We start from the raw sequence: 19,485 nt of genomic DNA, 5'->3' as shown, positions 1-19,485 counted from the left end.
CTCTCTGGGCGTGTATGTGTATACCGGTATTACCTCTCTGGGCGTGTATGTGTATATTGGTATTACCTCGTGGGCGTGTATGTGTATACCGGTATTACCTCTCTGGGTGTGTATGTGTATACCGGTATTACCTCTCTGGGCGTGTATGTGTATATTGGTATTACCTCGTGGGCGTGTATGTGTATACCGGTATTACCTCTCTGGACGTGTATGTGTATACCGGTATTACCTCTCTGGGCGTGTATGTGTATACCGGTATTACCTCTCTGGGCGTGTATGTGTATACCGGTATTACCTCTCTGGGCGTGTATGTGTATATTGGTATTACCTCGTGGGCGTGTATGTGTATACCGGTATTACCTCTCTGGGGGTGTATGTGTATACCGGTATTACCTCTCTGGGGGTGTATGTGTATACCGGTATTACCTCTCTGGGTGTGTATGTATATACCGGTATTACCTCTCTGGGCGTGTATGTATATACCGGTATTACCTCTCTGGGTGTGTATGTATATACCGGTATTACCTCTCTGGGCGTGTATGTGTATACCGGTATTACCTCTCTGGGCGTGTATGTGTATACCGGTATTACCTCTCTGGGCGTGTATGTGTATACCGGTATTACCTCTCTGGGTGTGTATGTGTATACCGGTATTACCTCTCTGGGTGTGTATGTGTACTGTATACCGGTATTACCTCTCTGGGCGTGTATGTGTATTCCGGTATTACCTCTCTGGGCGTGTATGTGTATACCGGTATTACCTCTCTGGGCGTGTATGTATATACCGGTATTACCTCTCTGGGCGTGTATGTGTATGCCGGTATTACCTCTCTGGGCGTGTATGTGTATACCGGTATTACCTCTCTGGGCGTGTATGTATATACCGGTATTACCTCTCTGGGCGTGTATGTGTATGGAGAGAGCAGCGCTGCCGCATTACCTGACATTGTGGCCCTTCAACTCCTGAACCAGTCGTGATGAGGCCCAGTTGAAGACCTGACTTAAATGGAAGCTTTATTCTCCGCCCCTGTTATTCCAAAGATTCCCCCATCGCTGACTCCGATGCGCTGAAGGTTTTTGGGATTGTGTCCTGACGACTTTTTAAAAAGTGACAAAACGTTTTTTTTTGGTTGCCATTGGCGCATGTGCGAACGACCCACGCCGATCGCGCCTGGCAAGAGCTGGTCCTGTGCATGCGCGATCGTCTCTTGCCGACCCTGAATGCGCGAATGGCCCATGCCGATCACCAATGCACTACCACAAAGAGCCGATTGCGCATGCGTGACCAGCAGGAGCCGATCCAGCACAGACGCAATCGGCTCTTGCTGGCCGCGCCGGACACCTGCCGGAGACTCATTATCGCCAATCTCAATGCTCTTGTTTCACAACAGTTATTGGTTCAGACAGTACACAGATGTACTGAAACCGTCTCCTCACTTATCTATAAAACTGGCTCTTCGGACGGTCCAGTCGCTCACATTTTAAAGGAAGCCTACACTTTCATTTCACTCAATATCTCATCAAATATTTAACCCTGCTCAGCGCTGATTCTTAGGAGCCAACAATCCATTACAAAAGGGCTGGTACTGTGCCTTATTCCAATAGCTCCGAGAACTGTTAAAGCAGGTTTTTTGCATGTTATTTTACTTCGTGAAGACATCTCTTCCTGCCCTTCCCAACGCTGTTTTTATTTAAAAAATCTGATGCGTCATTCGAGAGACAAAAGCGGTGAAGATATTAAGTGTCCGGGAGGTTAAAATGGAGCTCTCCCATGAGCCCAGTGCATGATGGTAACACGCTCAGGGGGAGAATATACAAACATTATACCAGTTTAACTCATACAGGCTTCTGGGGGAGGAGGGTCGTTGATTTACACAACACAACGGGACCCCCACATTATACGAGGAAAAAAATATTCTAAAATAACCTGCTTTTTCTTTTCAAAACGAAGTACAAGGTTTGCAACTGGAAAAGCAGCATTACTCTGTCTAGTTTTGACAACTTACAAAAATGACTGTATTTGATTGCTAAAAAAATTAGCATGCAATCATACTCAAACCTCTGCTACATTTTCAATGTCTAGACAAGGGGGTGCGCAAACTGGGGGGAGGGAGGAGTGGGGGGCGCAGGAATTTCTTGGGGGGGGGGGGGCGGTTGCAGAGGCCCCGCGCTCTTCCCCAAGGCATTTAAATTAAATGCCGGGGGATCGCGTGAGGCCTGTGCAACTGAACTTACCGAGATTCAGCCGTCTTCAGATGACGCAGTGACATGGCATTTGACGCCGCAGGGTCGTGTGACATCACATGACCCAGCTGACGCCGACGGGCAGGTAAGGGGTGGGGAGGGGGGGGGCGAGAGGACCGGGGGAGTGGATGCAGGGGGGGCGCAGCATCAGAATATTGCGCACCCCTGGTCTTGACTACAATTGGTATTATAACTGGGGCATTTAAAAGGTAATAATATCCCTTTGGAGGATTTTTCTCTAGTCACGTAGTTACATAGCTACTTACTGTAGTAGATGAAGTTGAAAAAAGACAAACGTCCATCGAGTTCAACCTATGTTAAATTTTAGACGACAGATACTTTAGCCAATATTTGTACTTACAGTATTTTGATCCAGAGGAAGGCAAACACAAACCCCAGTGACATATCATCCAATCATAGGGGTGGCCAACTGCAGTTCTTAAGGGCCACCAACAGGTCAAGTTTTAAGGATATCCCTGCTTCAGCACAGGTGGCTCAATCAGTGGCTCAGTCTTTGACTGAGCCACTGATTGAGCCACCTGTGCTGAAGCAGGCTGATTGAGCCACCCTGTGCTGAAGCAGGGATATCCTGAAAACCTGGCCTGTTGGTGGCCCCTGAGGACTGGAGTTGGCTTACCCCCGCCCTATGAGGTCTCATAAGTGGAAAAATAAATTCCTTCCTGACTACAAATAATCTGATTTCTCCATAGATCAACATCCTTCCCATGTTTACTTATTCTGTATATCCCTGGTATTTTCCTTTCTAAAAAAAAAAAAAAAAAAAAGATATCCAACTTTTTTTTTTAAAGATATCTATTGTATCTGCCATCACAGTCTCCATGGGTAATGAAGCCCACATTGTAACTGCCCCTTACTGTACAGAACCAGTTTGGGAAGCCCCAAAGTGACTCGGGGGTTCTGACCTTACCTCTTGACTCGATATAAAATGCAGAGATTGGAACGGAGATAGGGAAGAACCGGAGGTCGTAAGACATGGCGTCTTTAAATACGACGCCGGCGAATTGTTCTTGGAAAGAGGCACTGGCGTCCTTCAACTTCTCCTCGTCTGCGTATGGTCTGATGATTACGTCTGCAAACATGACAAGAGCTCAGAGGTATGCCATAAGGAAATATTAAAAGTACGGTTCTGTAATATGTTTTTTTTGTTCGCTAGGTGAGAAGCAAGGGGGTTTCAGGAGCAGAACCATGTAAATTTGAGCTCCGTGAACCTCCTAGTTCCTGAGTCACTTCTCTTCTGGGGAAACAAAATGGGAGTTTTAAAATCTCATTCCTATTGGCCAGCGTGCCGTGGGAGATTTCAGAACCAGGAAGAAGCAGCAGCAGAGACGGAGGTCAGTATCTCGAGCAGCAGGGGGTCTCCGAAGCTGAACCCTGTTAATTTCGGCCCCCCGGAGACCTCCTATATACCAAGATCCTTACCTCCGATGCTGCCTCCTGCTGGGGAAACAAAATGGAGTTCTAAAGTCCCTGAGCCACGCCAGCCAATAGGAAACTGCTACGTCATCCATCATGGCTTCCTATTGGCCCGTGTGCCGTGGGAGATTTCAGAACCAAGAAGCAGGAGAGGTCCCCGCCGCTGAAATTAACATGGTTTAGCTCTGGAGACCCCTGCTTCATAACTATTGGTGAATAAAAAGAGACTTTAGCATAGAATATGCCTTTAAAGGGAAACCTATAGTTCTTAGTCAACACTAAGGCAATGTAACATCTTTAATACCCGGGGGCCTGCAACTCATTGAACCTGCAGCAGTGCAGCTGGAAATATATTTAAAATGCAAAATACAATTACTTTGTTTGGTATCTTGAATGCTCCTTTTGGGGCTTTTAAAATGAAAATGTTGGTGCAATGTATTTTTTATCTGCCTTTATTTGCAAAGTTTAAAGATGCAAAAGTACATCTCATTATAATCTGTGCACCGTGTAACTCCCCCCAACTCCTCCTACTGACCCCCCTCAAATCGCAAACTGGGGCAGACAAGGCAAAATTATTTGATACACATGGGCAGGGTGAAAAGACCCCGTTTTGCACCAAAATTGTCTTGATACATATAAGAAATTAGCGCGAAGAAGAGGGGCCGCTATTTTACGACCCCCGCCTTCCCCGGGCTGAGGTTCTATTTCAGTAAATAGGACTCACGTTCTCTCCAGCATGGGCGAGTTGGGTCTGTATTTCCAATGCCCATTTAGTGCCAGTTTTGGGTGCCACAGCACAGTGACACCTCCAGCACTAATAGATCACAGGCCACTCAACCAAGGAGAGTATATACTGTGTGTCCATGCCCACAGCTGCTCTGCCGTAAATGTTATCAGCAACTTCCAGATGTAGAAGTGAACCGACGTATTATCCGACATTCCTATTTAAAAATGTGCGGTAATATATATATGTGTGTGTTGTAAAAACTTTTATTTCGCTTCTTTCAGGATTATTGGCGTGGTGACGCCTTTGTTTACCTCTACTGAGAGTGCTTCATTGCGTGTCAATTCCCAGAATCCCTTGCTGCAGCGGAAGCACTGTGTGCTAAGAGATAATGGGGAGAGGCAGGGTCCGAGACATGTGAATGTGCTCACAAATTAGATTTTTTTTATTGGCTGTACCCATAACGGTATTTATAGAACTTTTCTGGTTAATAGGAGCCACCAAAGTCGTTTTTAATTTTCTTATTTTTTTTTTAACATAGATTTGAAGCAGGGGGTCTCCGGAGCTGAACCCCATTCATTTCAGCTCTGTGGATCCATTGCTTCATGACGTACAGACCTCCAAAGGGGGTGCCGGTACTTCCTGCAAGTTTAAAGCACCCAGGTCACATGGGCAAAGAGGAAGCAGCACCGGATGACATCACGGCTTCCTATTGGCCCGCAGGGCACGGGAGCTTTGAAACTCCACCATTAAGATACCTGCTAGCCGAGCGGAGCCCCCTACGGAGGCAAGCATCTCTGGAAGCAGGGGGTCCCGGAGCGGATATTAGTGGGGTCCCGCTTCAATCCCATGTAAAGAAAAATGTCAATTGCCCCCGGTGTCAGTTAAACCTGGTGCCCAGCTGTACCTGTAGTGAAGCATTCCGAGGATGCCACGTGCATGATCTGCGTCGTGGCGTTGGTGACGGGCGTGTATCCGATGAAAAGGTGCGAGTCGGTGTATTCATCCAGCGTCCCAAGGAAATTGTTTGGCATGGCTGCGTAGTGATTGCTTGGGTTAATCAAGCTGACTACCATGAGCAGAAGCAGCCAGATAATTGGGTATAGGATTTCCTGCAACAGAAGGACAACAAAAAGCTCACAGTTCATTTTTTATTCTAGAAAAGGGGGTTGGGGGCAGGGGGGGGGGGAGTTGCATCTTTGGTCCTATCTTGTAACATGTAAGAAGTTTAGGTACTTAAGTTCCTTAGACCTGGTGTAGGTTCTGAGCCAGAGTTGTCCCCTCAGTTGGGTTCGTTGTTGCAACGAAAACAACATTTGTGCGACGCGCTGTACAGTACGCGCCGAATTTGACACGCTCCAAATTGCAAACTGGTGCGGACGGGGTAGAACTGGAGCAAAATAGCGGAGACAGAGACCTCTTTTTGCCTCAGTTGTGCTGAAAATGTTACTTCCGGGTGGGAGAGAGAGGAAACGTGACGTGTTGCCATGGCGTCATTTGACGTCGTGGAGGAGGGGGGCGCGAGCAGGCAAGGTGTGCGCAGGGGGGAAAGTTTGCGCACCCCTGGAGTGGACAACAGAAAACAGCTAGAGACATCCAGCTCCCTGCCACCTGGGACATGACAAGCCCTGGTCTCCCCTGCAGGGCACACGTAAGACTAGATCTGGCCTGGGATGGGGGGGAGGAGGAGGGGAGGGGGCAGGGTAGAGGGAATCAGGGGCAGGTGGCATCGGAAAACAGCATGGTAGGAAGATCTGCATGGTACTGTATATATGTATATCACGTGTTCAGAAGAAAAAAATCCACATTACTTACAAAAAATTTGGGAGCCACACTTGCATCGCGTTATAAGCGGATTCGCGTTGTAACGGATCGCGTTATAACGGGGTTGAGCTGTATATGGAAACTGTTTATCTGTGCTCAGTGGACACAATATGGCCCCGGGGGGGGGGGGGGGGGATCAGCCTCGCTCGAGAACTGCAATGTGATCAGGAGATATGACAGCGGAACATGACATCATGGGGAACATGACATCACGGTTTTCTATTGGTGATGCAGTGACCATATCCGGATGATCTTGTGTGTCACACCCCGGCACAAAAAACTACAAATGACTCGGGAACCGGATCGGCTCTGGTGGGGGGTAGGAGGGGTGTCCCCTGGTTCTGTTCCGCAACACTAAACAAATGGGGGCTGCTGATTTAACACCTAATCCTTTTTATTACTCCTACAGAGGGTGAGAAAAGGTGAAGCCGACGGCTGGCGGCGAATGACTCGCTTCTGTAATCGGAATAAACCCGAGACGCGATGTGACCCAGTTAGCCGGATCTTTCTCTGCGAGAAGACATGTGATACTTTGCAGGGAGGGAGATGGAACGCAGGCTGAGCAATCGATAATCCGGGAGGAGGAAGCGGGAATGCATTGCCATTTACTGCTGAGCCTTGCAGCAGCCCAGGGTCAGCTAGGAATATTAACCCCTTCGCTGCAGGGGAGGAGCAGGCTACCCATTGGATAGCAAACCCGGCGAGGCCCTCTGGCAATGCACATAGGCCCATACTTACTACGGTTTAGCCCGGCCTAACTCGTATTCAAATTAACCCTTTAGTGAATATGATCTATAGTTTGCAACACCTTCGGTTCCCGGAGAAGCAAGCAATGGAACCGGATGAAGGTTCCCTAGAGTACAGGTGCTCAACTCCATTCCTCCCCCCACCCAACAGGTCAGGTTTTCAGGATATCCCTGCTTCAGCACAGATGGCTCAATCAGTCCCAGCTTCAGCACCGGTGGCTCAATCACAGGCAGTATTCGACAGCGCATCTGATTGTCCCACCTGTGCGGATGCAGGGATATCCCGAAAACCTGACTTGTTGGGAGGGCTTGAGGGCTGGAGTTGAGCACGTCTGCCCTAGAGAACCGAAACGCTGAATTTGTGTGTTTTACCACATAAGTACGATTTTTGAACACTTACCTTCATGTTCTGCATCCTCTTCTTCCGGCCTTTGGTTTGGGTGAAGTATATTTTGTATATACATATATGTGTAAAATCATATTAATGTTGTACTTTAATGTTAAAGTCAAAACAAGAAAAAACACAAAAGCGCACCAAGATGAGAGATAGATATTGTATTAGCAACAAATAATAAAATTAGTAACTTACATATAAAATTTCTTTAATAATCCCCGATTCTGGTGTCTATCACAGGAGTAGGGCATCACATAGGAAGTATGAAGGGTAATCTCAGTTCTGAGAGATCAGACCCGCGCGCTGGGGCTGTCTCTGTTCACTCTCCTGTCCTCCACGTGCGTCATTGGTTAATACCTAATGGCTGCATGGCCAATCAGGCTCATATACTGATAGGGGCGGGCCCAGATATCGCCTGAAGAAGTTTACTTGGGGGGAGGTGGTAGGAAGGGGGAGAAGGGGGGATGTGGTGGGAAGGGGGAGGAGGGGGGATGTGGTGGGAAGGGGGAGGTGGTGGGATGTGGTGGGAAGGGGGAGGTGGTGGGAAGGGGGGAGGTGGTGGGAAGGGGGGGAAGGGGGGAGGTGGTGGGAAGGGGGAGGAGGGGGGAGGTGGTGGGAATGGGGAGGAGGGGGAAGGTGGAGGAGGGGGAAGGTGGTGGGGAGGAGGGGTGAGGTGGTGGGAAGGGGGGGAGGGGTGAGGTGGTGGGAAGGGGGAGGAGGGGTGAGGTGGTGGGAAGGGGGGGAGTTGTTGGGAAGGGGGAGGAGGTGGGAAGGGGGGGGAAGGGGGAGGTGGTGGGAAGGGGGGGGAGGTGGTGGGAAGGGGGGGGGGGGGGAAGGGGGAGGTGGTGGGAAGGGGGGGGGGGGGGGGGGAAGGGGGAGGTGGTGGGAAGGGGGAGGGGAGGCGGTGGGAAGGGGGAGGGGAGGCGGTGGGAAGGGGGAGGGGAGGCGGTGGGAAGGCGGTGGGAAGGGGGGGAGGCGGTGGGAAGGGGGAGGGGAGGCGGTGGGAAGGGGGGGGAGGCAGTGGGAAGGGGGGGGGAGGCGGTGGGAAGGGGGGGGGAGGCGGTGGGAAGGGGGGGGAGGCGGTGGGAAGGGGGGGGGAGGCGGTGGGAAGGAGGGGGGAGGCGGTGGGAAGGGGGGGGGAGGCGGTGGGAAGGGGGGGGGAGGCGGTGGGAAGGGGGTAGGAAGGGGAGGAGGCGGTGGGAAGGGGGGGGAGGCGGTGGGAAGGGGGTGGGAAGTTGGGAGGGGAGGCGGTGGGAAGGGAGGCGGTGGGAAGGGGCGGTGGGAAGGGGGGGGGGGGCGGTGGGAAGGGGGGGGGCGGTGGGAAGGGGGGAGGGGAGGCGGTGGGAAGGCGGTGGGAAGGAGGGGGGAGGCGGTGGGAAGGGGGGGAGGCGGTGGGAAGGGGGGGGGAGGCGGTGGGAAGGGGGGGGGAGGCGGTGGGAAGGGGGTAGGAAGGGGGGGAGGCGGTGGGAAGGGGGGGGAGGCGGTGGGAAGGGGGTGGGAAGTTGGGAGGGGAGGCGGTGGGAGGGGGCGGTGGGAAGGGGGGGGGCGGTGGGAAGGGGGGGGGGGGCGGTGGGAAGGGGGGGGCGGTGGGAAGGGGGGGGCGGTGGGAAGGGGGGAGGGGAGGCGGTGGGAAGGGGAGGGGAGGGGAGGCGGTGGGAAGGGGGGGGGAGGGGAGGCGGTGGGAAGGGGGGGGAGGGGAGGCGGTGGGAAGGGGGGAGGGGAGGCGGTGGGAAGGGGGAGGGGAGGCGGTGGACAGGAGGGGGGGCAGTGGACAGGAGGGGGGGGCAGTGGACAGGAGGGGGGGCAGTGGACAGGAGGGGGGGGCAGTGGACAGGAGGGGGGGGCAGTGGACAGGAGGGGGGGGCAGTGGACAGGAGGGGGGACAGTGGACAGGAGGGGGGGCAGTGGACAGGAGGGGGGGGGCAGTGGACAGGAGGGGGGGGGCAGTGGACAGGAAGGGGGGGCAGTGGACAGGAGGGGGGGGCAGTGGACAGGAGGGGGGGGCAGTGGACAGGAGGGGGGGGGCAGTGGACAGGAGGGGGGGGGCAGTGGACAGGAGGGGGGGCAGTGGACAGGAGGGGGGGGGCAGTGGACAGGAGGGGGGGGGGGGCAGTGGACAGGAGGGGGGCCAGTGGACAGGAGGGGGGGCCAGTGGACAGGAGGGGGGGCCAGTGGACAGGAGGGGGGGGCCAGTGGACAGGAGGGGGGGCAGTGGACAGGAGGGGGGGGGCAGTGGACAGGAGGGGGGGGCAGTGGACAGGAGGGGGGGGCAGTGGACAGGAGGGGGGGGGCAGTGGACAGGAGGGGGGGCAGTGGACAGGAGGGGGGGCAGTGGACAGGAGGGGGGGGCAGTGGACAGGAGGGGGGGCAGTGGACAGGAGGGGTGGCAGTGGACAGGAGGGGGGGCAGTGGACAGGAGGGGGGGCAGTGGACAGGAGGGGGGGCAGTGGACAGGAGGGGGGGCAGTGGACAGGAGGGGGGGCATTGGACAGGAGGGGGGGGGCAGTGGACAGGAGGGGGGCAGTGGACAGGAGGGGGGGCAGTGGACAGTAGGGGGGGCAGTGGACAGGAGGGGGGGCAGTGGACAGGAGGGGGGGCAGTGGACAGGAGGGGGGGGCAGTGGACAGGAGGGGGGGCAGTGGACAGTGGACAGGAGGGGGTGGACAGTGGACAGGAGGGGGGGGACAGTGGACAGGAGGGGGGGCAGTGGACAGGAGGGGGGGGGCAGTGGACAGGAGAGGGGGGGCAGTGGACAGGAGAGGGGGGGCAGTGGACAGGAGAGGGGGGCAGTGGACAGGAGAGGGGGGGCAGTGGACAGGAGAGGGGGGGCAGTGGACAGGAGAGGGGGGGCAGTGGACAGGAGAGGGGGGCAGTGGACAGGAGAGGGGGGGCAGTGGACAGGAGAGGGGGGGCAGTGGACAGGAGAGGGGGGGCAGTGGACAGGAGGGGGGGCAGTGGACAGGAGGGGGGGCAGTGGACAGGAGGGGGGGGCAGTGGACAGGAGGGGGGGGCAGTGGACAGGAGGGGGGGGGGGCAGTGGACAGGAGGGGGGGGGCAGTGGACAGGAGGGGGGGGCAGTGGACAGGAGGGGGGGGGGCAGTGGACAGGAGGGGGGGGCAGTGGACAGGAGGGGGGGGGCAGTGGACAGGAGGGGGGGGCAGTGGACAGGAGGGGGGGGGCAGTGGACAGGAGGGGGGGGGCAGTGGACAGGAGGGGGGGGCAGTGGACAGGAGGGGGGGGCAGTGGACAGGAGGGGGGGGGCAGTGGACAGGAGGGGGGGCAGTGGACAGGAGGGGGGGGCAGTGGACAGGAGGGGGGGCCAGTGGACAGGAGGGGGGGCCAGTGGACAGGAGGGGGGGCCAGTGGACAGGAGGGGGGGCCAGTGGACAGGAGGGGGGGGCAGTGGACAGGAGGGGGGGGCAGTGGACAGGAGGGGGGGCAGTGGACAGGAGGGGGGGGCAGTGGACAGGAGGGGGGGGCAGTGGACAGGAGGGGGGGCAGTGGACAGGAGGGGGGGGCAGTGGACAGGAGGGGGGGGCAGTGGACAGGAGGGGGGGGCAGTGGACAGGAGGGGGGGGGCAGTGGACAGGAGGGGGGGGCAGTGGACAGGAGGGGGGGCAGTGGACAGGAGGGGGGGCAGTGGACAGGAGGGGGGGCAGTGGACAGGAGGGGGGGGCAGTGGACAGGAGGGGGGGGCAGTGGACAGGAGGGGGGGGCAGTGGACAGGAGGGGGGGGCAGTGGACAGGAAGGGGGGGGCAGTGGACAGGAGGGGGGGGCAGTGGACAGGAGGGGGGGCAGTGGACAGGAGGGGGGGCAGTGGACAGTAGGGGGGGCAGTGGACAGGAGGGGGGGCAGTGGACAGGAGGGGGGGCAGTGGACAGGAGGGGGGGCAGTGGACAGGAGGGGGGGTAGTGGACAGGAGGGGGGGCAGTGGACAGTGGACAGGAGGGGGTGGACAGTGGACAGGAGGGGGGGGACAGTGGACAGGAGGGGGGGGGGCAGTGGACAGGAGAGGGGGGGCAGTGGACAGGAGAGGGGGGGCAGTGGACAGGAGAGGGGGGCAGTGGACAGGAGAGGGGGGGCAGTGGACAGGAGAGGGGGGGCAGTGGACAGGAGAGGGGGGGCAGTGGACAGGAGAGGGGGGGCAGTGGACAGGAGAGGGGGGGCAGTGGACAGGAGAGGGGGGGCAGTGGACAGGAGGGGGGGGCAGTGGACAGGAGGGGGGGGCAGTGGACAGGAGGGGGGGGCAGTGGACAGGAGGGGGGGGCAGTGGACAGGAGGGGGGGGCAGTGGACAGGAGGGGGGGGGGCAGTGGACAGGAGGGGGGGGGCAGTGGACAGGAGGGGGGGGGCAGTGGACAGGAGGGGGGGCAGTGGACAGGAGGGGGGGGCAGTGGACAGGAGGGGGGGCAGTGGACAGGAGGGGGGGGGCAGTGGACAGGAGGGGGGGGGCAGTGGACAGGAGGGGGGGGCAGTGGACAGGAGGGGGGGCAGTGGACAGGAGGGGGGCAGTGGACAGGAGGGGGGGGCAGTGGACAGAAGGGGGGGGCAGTGGACAGGAGGGGGGGCAGTGGACAGGAGGGGGGGCAGTGGACAGGAGGGGGGGGGGGGCAGTGGACAGGAGGGGGGGCAGTGGACAGTAGGGGGGGCAGTGGACAGTAGGGGGGGCAGTGGACAGGAGGGGGGCAGTGGACAGGAGGGGGGGCAGTGGACAGGAGGGGGGGGCAGTGGACAGGAGGGGGGGCAGTGGACAGTGGACAGGAGGGGGTGGACAGTGGACAGGAGGGGGGGGGGACAGTGGACAGGAGGGGGGGGCAGTGGACAGGAGGGGGGAGGCAGTGGACAGGAGGAGGGGGGCAGTGGACAGGAGAGGGGGGGCAGTGGACAGGAGAGGGGGGCAGTGGACAGGAGAGGGGGGGCAGTGGACAGGAGGGGGGGGCAGTGGACAGGAGAGGGGGGGCAGTGGACAGGAAAGGGGGGGCAGTGGACAGGAGAGGGGGGGCAGTGGACAGGAGAGGGGGGGCAGTGGACAGGAGGGGGGGCAGTGGACAGGAGGGGGGGCAGTGGACAGGAGGGGGGGGCAGTGGACAGGAGGGGGGGGCAGTGGACAGGAGGGGGGGGGCAGTGGACAGGAGGGGGGGGGGCAGTGGACAGGAGGGGGGGAGGCAGTGGACAGGAGGGGGGGGGCAGTGGACAGGAGGGGGGGCAGTGGACAGGAGGGGGGGCAGTGGACAGGAGGGTGGGCAGTGTCACACACACACACACACACACACACGCGTCTCAGTCCCGTGTGCGGCGGCGGCGCCGCAGGTGGGGGGGAGGTGGGGGAGCAACACACGCGACACCTACCTGTACTTCCGGCCGCCGCCATCTTGTCACTCGGCGCCGCGAGGGAGGAAGGGGGTCCTCCATCTTACGCGCCGCGTGGCAGCCTGTTCCCACACCGGGGAGGGAGCGGGAGGGAGGTGAGTGGAGCGGGAGGGAGTGGAGCGCGAGGGAGGAAGGGGGTCCGCCATCTTACGCGCCGTGTGGCAGCCTGCCTGTTCCCCCGCCGGGGAGGGAATGGAGCGGGAGGGAGTGGTGTGTAGCGGGAGGGAGTGGTGTGTAGCGGGAGGGAGTGGTGTGTAGCGGGAGCGGGATAGGGGGAGGGACATTGGTGGCATGGTGTAGCGGGGTAGGGGGCCTCGCGGTCTGGTTGCGGTAGGGAGCTGTGTGAGGTGCAGATGAGGCGTGCTGTGTGGTTCGCGGGAGCTACACTGTGTGAGGTAGCGGGATAGGGGGAGGGACATCGTTGCCATGGTGTGTGAGTGGAGGCCGCGGCCTCGCGGTCCGGTTGCGGGAGGGAGATGTGTGGCGTGGAGGGGAGGGGGGGTTTGAAGAGGCAGTCTGCAGTGTTTGGTGTTGTGTGAATGTGTGTGTGTGCTGTGTTTGTGCGTTGTGTGTAGATTCTGTACCTGATTCGGCAGTCTGTGGTAGCAGACGTGAAGGTTTTGATAGCTGTGAAGCGTGGCCCCAGAGCAGGTTGAGGATTAGAGGATTAGGTGTTGCAAAAGCAAAGCGTTCCCAAAACTCAGTGAGGGGTGGGACAGTGTGGAAGTATTAGGGCATTGGTGTTGGACGCAGGCCAATGAGAGGTGTGCGGGGGCGGGCATTGGACGCAGGCCAATGAGAGTCAGTGAGGGGTGGGACGCAGGCCAATGAGAGGTGTGCGGGGGCGGGCATTGGACGCAGGCCAATGAGAGTCAGTGAGGGGTGGGACGCAGGCCAATGAGAGGTGTGCGGGGGCGGGCATTGGACGCAGGCCAATGAGTCAGTGAGGGGTGGGACAGTGTGGCATTGGTGTTGGACGTAGGCCAATGAGAGGTGTGCGGGGGCGGGCATGGCCTGAGCCGGAGTGACAGGCCCAAGTCCAATGCGATTGACCCTTGGGACGCAGACATACAGTGATTTCACAAATATATAGTAGATATGATGAAAAACTAAAGAGAGAGAAAAGAGAGAGAAAGAGAGAGAGAGAGAGAGAGAGAGAGAGAGAGAGAGAGAGAGAGAGAGAGAGAGAGAGAGAGAGAGAGAGAGAGAGAGAAAGAGAGAGGCCGCGTTCACACTGGGGACTTTGCGACGCAGCATGCGCGCGCCTCTGTCTGCTGGGCGATGTGTGATCATCCCCAGCAGACGGAATGATGCGACACAAGGTGTACGGGTCTCTCTATATAGAAATAGAATGGGGAAGTTAGAGGCAGTGGGGAAGAGGAACTGAGATGAGCAGCATGAATAAGGAAATGAGAGATGGAAGGGTGTTCTCAGCGGGAGAGGGAAGCAGGACCGATGAGAGGAACCGGGCGAAAGATAGGCCAAGTAGGGTTAAGGGCGGGGGTGTATAAAATAATTCAGAATATTAATATATATTACTAATCTATACCCCCCCCCACCCCCCCTTCGCTGACAAGCGCTCTGCGGTGCATATTCAGCTGAGACGTTTGATTGGCTGCTGAAATTGATATCACGCTGCTGCAGCCGGAGATCAGATTGAAAAGACTCCCGCGACTACAGCAGCGTCGACGCTGTACTTTGCAGCCAATGGTAGTTTCAATACTGAACACTACCATTGGCCGTCAGGAATCTGTGACGAACGCGCGCGCGCACGTCGTGTAGCGCGCTGTGTGAGCGGGGCCAAAGAGAGAGAGAGAAAGAGACAGGAAGAGACAAAAAGAGAAATCTGGAGACTCCGCTAGCCTTACCAGCAGTCAATAATAACTATTAGCTATATCCTGGAATACAGAGATCTCGTGTGAACATACCTGAACACTGTTCTTTTTCGTCCTACATTTCACGAGATAATTCTTGTACAGAAGTGTTTTCGTTTGCCTCCAAACGCCAACATCTTTAATTTCTGTAGCCATTTTATTAAAAAAAAACCTGCAAATGGAAAAAAATAAATAAAAATAAATGTTGTGTGTAGTTATCAGCGTCTCAGCCGATTGCTCTGCTGGTCGAACCTGACGCATTTCACATCGGAATGTGTTCTAGTACCCGGGGTGACCAACTCACCAACAGGTGCTGAAGACACAGAAAGACGAGTGTCATGTTTTACACTGATCACAAGGGCAGTTTTGTTTGTATGATGGTGCATTTGATGGCTAAAACCATGGCTCCACCCCTTAATACAGGGGGGCGCAAGAGAATTTCATGGGAGGGGCGCGGCGGCTACAGAGGTCCTGCGCTCTCCCCTAAGGCACTTAAATTAAGTGTCGGGGGGGGGGGTACTTGATCTTCGGCGACACGTCGCCATGGTAACCGCCGTGGGGGGTCACGTGACGAAGTCCTTTGACGCCAGAGCCAAGCAGGGGGGGGGGGGGTCATGAGATGGGAGGCGAGCAGGCAGGGGGGGGCGCAGGATCAAAACTTTGCGCACCCCTGCCTTAATACAGGGTAGCCAACTACAGTCCTCAAGGGCCACCAACAAGCCAGGTATAGGGGAGATCCCTGCTTCAGCACAAGTGGCTCAATCAGTGTCTCAGTCTTTGACTGAGCCACCCATGCTGAAGCAAAAATATCCTTAAAACCTGACCCATTGATGGCCCTTGAGGACTGCAGTTGGTCCACCCCTGTATTAACAGCATAATGTATATTTTACAATCTGTTAAAGCAGCAGTCCAAGCTGTCGTTTAAAAAAAAAAAAATCCCTTTAATATGTGCATCAATACAATCCACACAATGAGAAGTAATTAGCTAAGTTTCCGATCGATCAGCAAAGATTCGGCTCGGGGGTTCACTAAATGGCTGTCAGTGCAGCAGAAGAGGACCAAAGATGCAAAGTTCTGTGGGGAAGATCATGTGACCAGGCAGTCACTAGATACAATTGGTGCACTGCTTGAGAGAGGGCAGGGCTCAAAAAGGGGTGTGCCAGAGCCTGTTTCAGAAGAGGAAGGGAATGTGACTTTGTAAAGGATTGCTATAGAAACAAAAAATGCTCGGTACATTAAAAATGACATTCACAGTTGTTTAAAAAAAATACAAGTATTTTCTCATAGTACAGAACTTATTTATTTTTTAAAAACTACGAGGATATTACGCTGTCGTAGCACAATTAAGCAGAAAGGCTGCAAGACCGTTAAAAGATTCCTGGGAACACACACACACAGACACTCACGAGTGTTCCTGATACATTAGAACGTGTTACATAATACATTTGCCATTCAATGAGATGTTTTCTCACGTTGCCTGGTTCCTAATAATTCAACTTAATCTAAAAGCAAAACTGAACGATACTGTAATATGCTGATGGTAATAGCCTGCCAATTTAGCTAAGTGCTTTAAAAAAAATAAAACACACAGACCGCACTTTAACCTCACTAAAGAGCTTTTAAAAGGAATTTTGGTCTGTAATGGAGACAGGTAACCTGCAAATGAATGTTTTGCCGCTGAAGAAAAATGCTGAAAATGTATGAACAAAAGATTTTCAGATACAGAGGGATACAGCTTAAAGAAGCTGGGCCCCCAAAACACGCTCCCGGGAACCCCCCTGGGTTATATACACAATAACATCGCACAGTGATACATACACAATTACACACAACTCAAAGAAATGCACACACACACATACATATGTAATACAAACACTCACACTGTGTTCCCACAATGTGTACACACGTGCAATGTACACTAACAAATACACAAACAAAAACAGAAAGGCCAAGCGCAACATACAAAGTGACACAACAGATAGTACTATATGTACTTACAAATACACACATACCCATATATAATGCCCACACAATGTGTGTGTGTGTAAGGTCTACGGCAGGGGTGGGCAAGCTGGGGGGCGCGGGATTTTGTTGGGGGTGCGCGGCAGTTGCAGCGGCCCTGCGCTCTTCCATGGCAATGCAGCGTCCAATGACACCGCAGGGTTATGTGACATGCACGTCAAATGACGCTGCGGGGTTATGTGACATGCGCGTCAAATGACGCTGCGGGGTTATGTGACATGCGCGTCAAATGACGCTGCGGGGTTATGTGACATGCGCGTCAAATGACGCTGCGGGGTTATGTGACATGCGTGTCAAATGACGCTGCGGGGTCACGTGACGGGTCAAAGAGATGGAGGGCACGAGGGCTGGGGCTGTCGCACGGGGGGGCGCAGCTCCACAACTTTGCGCTTCCCTGATCTAAGGGACGAAACGTTGGACGCTAGTTTTTATCAATACAATTTGACTTCTTCATTACTCCCGAGTGCTGTCTCTTCCTTCATTACTCCCGAGTGCTGTCTCTTCCTTCATTACTCCCGAGTGCTGTCTCTTCCTTCATTACTCCCGAGTGCTGTCTCTTCCTTCATTACTCCCGAGTGCTGCCTCTTCCTTCATTACTCCCGAGTGCTGTCTCTTCCTTCATTACTCCAGAGTGCTGCCTCTTCCTTCATTACTCCCGAGTGCTGTCTCTTCCTTCATTACTCCCGAGTGCTGTCTCTTCCTTCATTACTCCCGAGTGCTGTCTCTTCCTTCATTACTCCCGAGTGCTGTCTCTTCATTCATTACTCCCGAGTGCTGTCTCTTCATTCATTACTCCCGAGTGCTGTCTCTTCCTTCATTACTCCCGAGTGCTGTCTCTTCCTTCATTACTCCCGAGTGCTGTCTCTTCCTTCATTACTCCCGAGTGCTGCCTCTTCCTTCATTACTCCCGAGTGCTGTCTCTTCTTCATTACTCCCGAGTGCTGTCTCTGCTTCATTACTCCCGAGTGCTGTCTCTTCTTCATTACTCCCGAGTGCTGTCTCTTCATAATAATAATAATAATAATAATAATAATAGCGTGTTCTTGTATAGCGCTGCTAGTTATACGCAGCGCTTTACAGAGACATTTTTGCAGGCACAGGCCCCTGCCCCGTGGAGCTTACAATCTATGTTTTTTTTGTGCCTGAGGCACAGGGAGATAAAGTGACTTGCCCAAGGTCACAAGGAGCAAATAACGGGAATTGAACCACAGGCTCCCCTGCTACAATCTCACGGTCAGTCAGTGTCTTTACTCACTGAGCCACTCCTTCTCCCTTCATCATTACTCCTGAGTGCTGTCTCTTTATTATCTCCAAGTAAGGCTAAGGCCCCGCTCCCTCAGTCAGCGCTCCCGCACTGCAGACAGGCGGGGCGCTGACAGACACAGACCACGATATGCGGTCTGTAGGGAGCCGGAGCGGGAGGTGGGCGGGAGTGGGAGTGGGAGGCTTGAGCAGGAGGGGGGGCGTGGCTTGAGCGGAGGGACCCGCTACTCTCCCCCCCCCCCCCTCCCTCCACGGGTTCGGGCTGGAGCTGCTGATGGAGGGTAATTAAAAGCAACACACACACACACGCACACACACACAGACAGAGGCAGGCACTCACGCACTGAGGCACACACATACACATACACAAACACAGACAGGCACTCAGACACACACATACACACACAGAGAGAGGCACTCACGCACACACACACACAGACAGGCACGCTGCTTTCCCTCCACACTCCTCCCCGCTCCCCGAAGCCTCTCCTCCTCCCGAAGCATCCCCTCCACATTGACTCACAGCCACACCTCGTGACGCGTCGACGCTAGGGATTTCAATTCTCTTGTATCCCCTAGCGGCTGACGCGCCACAGTGTGTAGTGAGCTGTGCAGCCAGGGGGGACCAGGACCGGCTCCGCAGGATTCCCCTGCTGGTGGGGAACTCGCGTGTGGCCGCCCGCGCCACCGGGCGCAGCAGGACCGAGGCCTAACATTTCACTATATTGATATATATATGGGGCAGGCACCAGCCCCTACACTTACTACCGGAGTGCCAACTGCTCGCGCTCTCTCGCTCTCATATATATATATTTTTTTTTTATACATACACACACACACACACACACACACACACACACAGTATATATAAGAATGCTTTATATATGGGTGTACAGTTGCAAGTAAGTGTGTATTGTATCTGTGTATACAGTATATAAGTACTTCAGTATAAGGCTGAGTCCATGGTATGGGAGACCGCGCGGAGGCGTCCGCACGGGGTGCGATCAGATTGCCTTAAGGCATTGATCGCGCCCATAGAGCGTGCAGGCGCACGCGGGCAGAGGCAGGAGGGGGCGCGCGTTGAAACTCATTTCTTGACGCGACACGCATATCACGTGAGAGGTTCGCCCAATGAGGGCGAACCAGCTCCTTGATGCCCTGGAAAGCACCCGCTTTCCCTCAGCCTCCGCACGGGCGAAGCACCATGGCTGATAAATTGTTAGTCCAAATAAAAAGGTATGTCAAAGGACAAGCTTTCTAGAGTTCTCCTCTCTTCCTCAGGTCAGCAATACATACATACATATATATATATATATATATATGTATATATATATACACATACACACACACATACAGTACTGTATATGCGCGCGCACACTGTATACATACACACACACACATACAGTACTGTATATGCGTGCGCACACAGCATACATACATACATATATATATACACATACACACACACATACAGTACTGTATATGCGCGCGCACACAGTATACATACATACATATATATATATATATACACATACAAACACACATACAGTACTGTATATGCGCGCGCACACAGTATACATACATACATAT

At 55.4% G+C, this 19,485-nt stretch overlaps 1 protein-coding gene across 1 annotated transcript in view; it reads right to left on the bottom strand.

Moving 5' to 3' along the window:
- Nucleotides 1-19,485, bottom strand: part of LOC142475166 (cholesterol transporter ABCA5-like) — a 34,008-nt gene that overhangs the window by 13,409 nt on the left and 1,114 nt on the right. Inside the window, exons 2-4 of the mRNA XM_075581139.1 lie at nt 14,665-14,782; nt 5,310-5,514; nt 3,173-3,334 (exon numbers count right to left, since the gene is read on the bottom strand). Of these exons, the coding sequence (XP_075437254.1) occupies nt 3,173-3,334; nt 5,310-5,514; nt 14,665-14,766 (469 nt within the window). The 5' untranslated portion in view covers nt 14,767-14,782. The remainder of the gene's footprint in view (nt 1-3,172; nt 3,335-5,309; nt 5,515-14,664; nt 14,783-19,485) is intronic.

The sequence above is a fragment of the Ascaphus truei genome, unplaced genomic scaffold (assembly GCF_040206685.1).
Source record: "Ascaphus truei isolate aAscTru1 unplaced genomic scaffold, aAscTru1.hap1 HAP1_SCAFFOLD_1076, whole genome shotgun sequence".
In the NCBI taxonomy this organism is placed as follows: Eukaryota; Metazoa; Chordata; class Amphibia; order Anura; family Ascaphidae; genus Ascaphus; species Ascaphus truei.
Note: the sequence above shows the minus strand (reverse complement) of the source record. Positions and strands in the feature narration are given on the sequence as shown.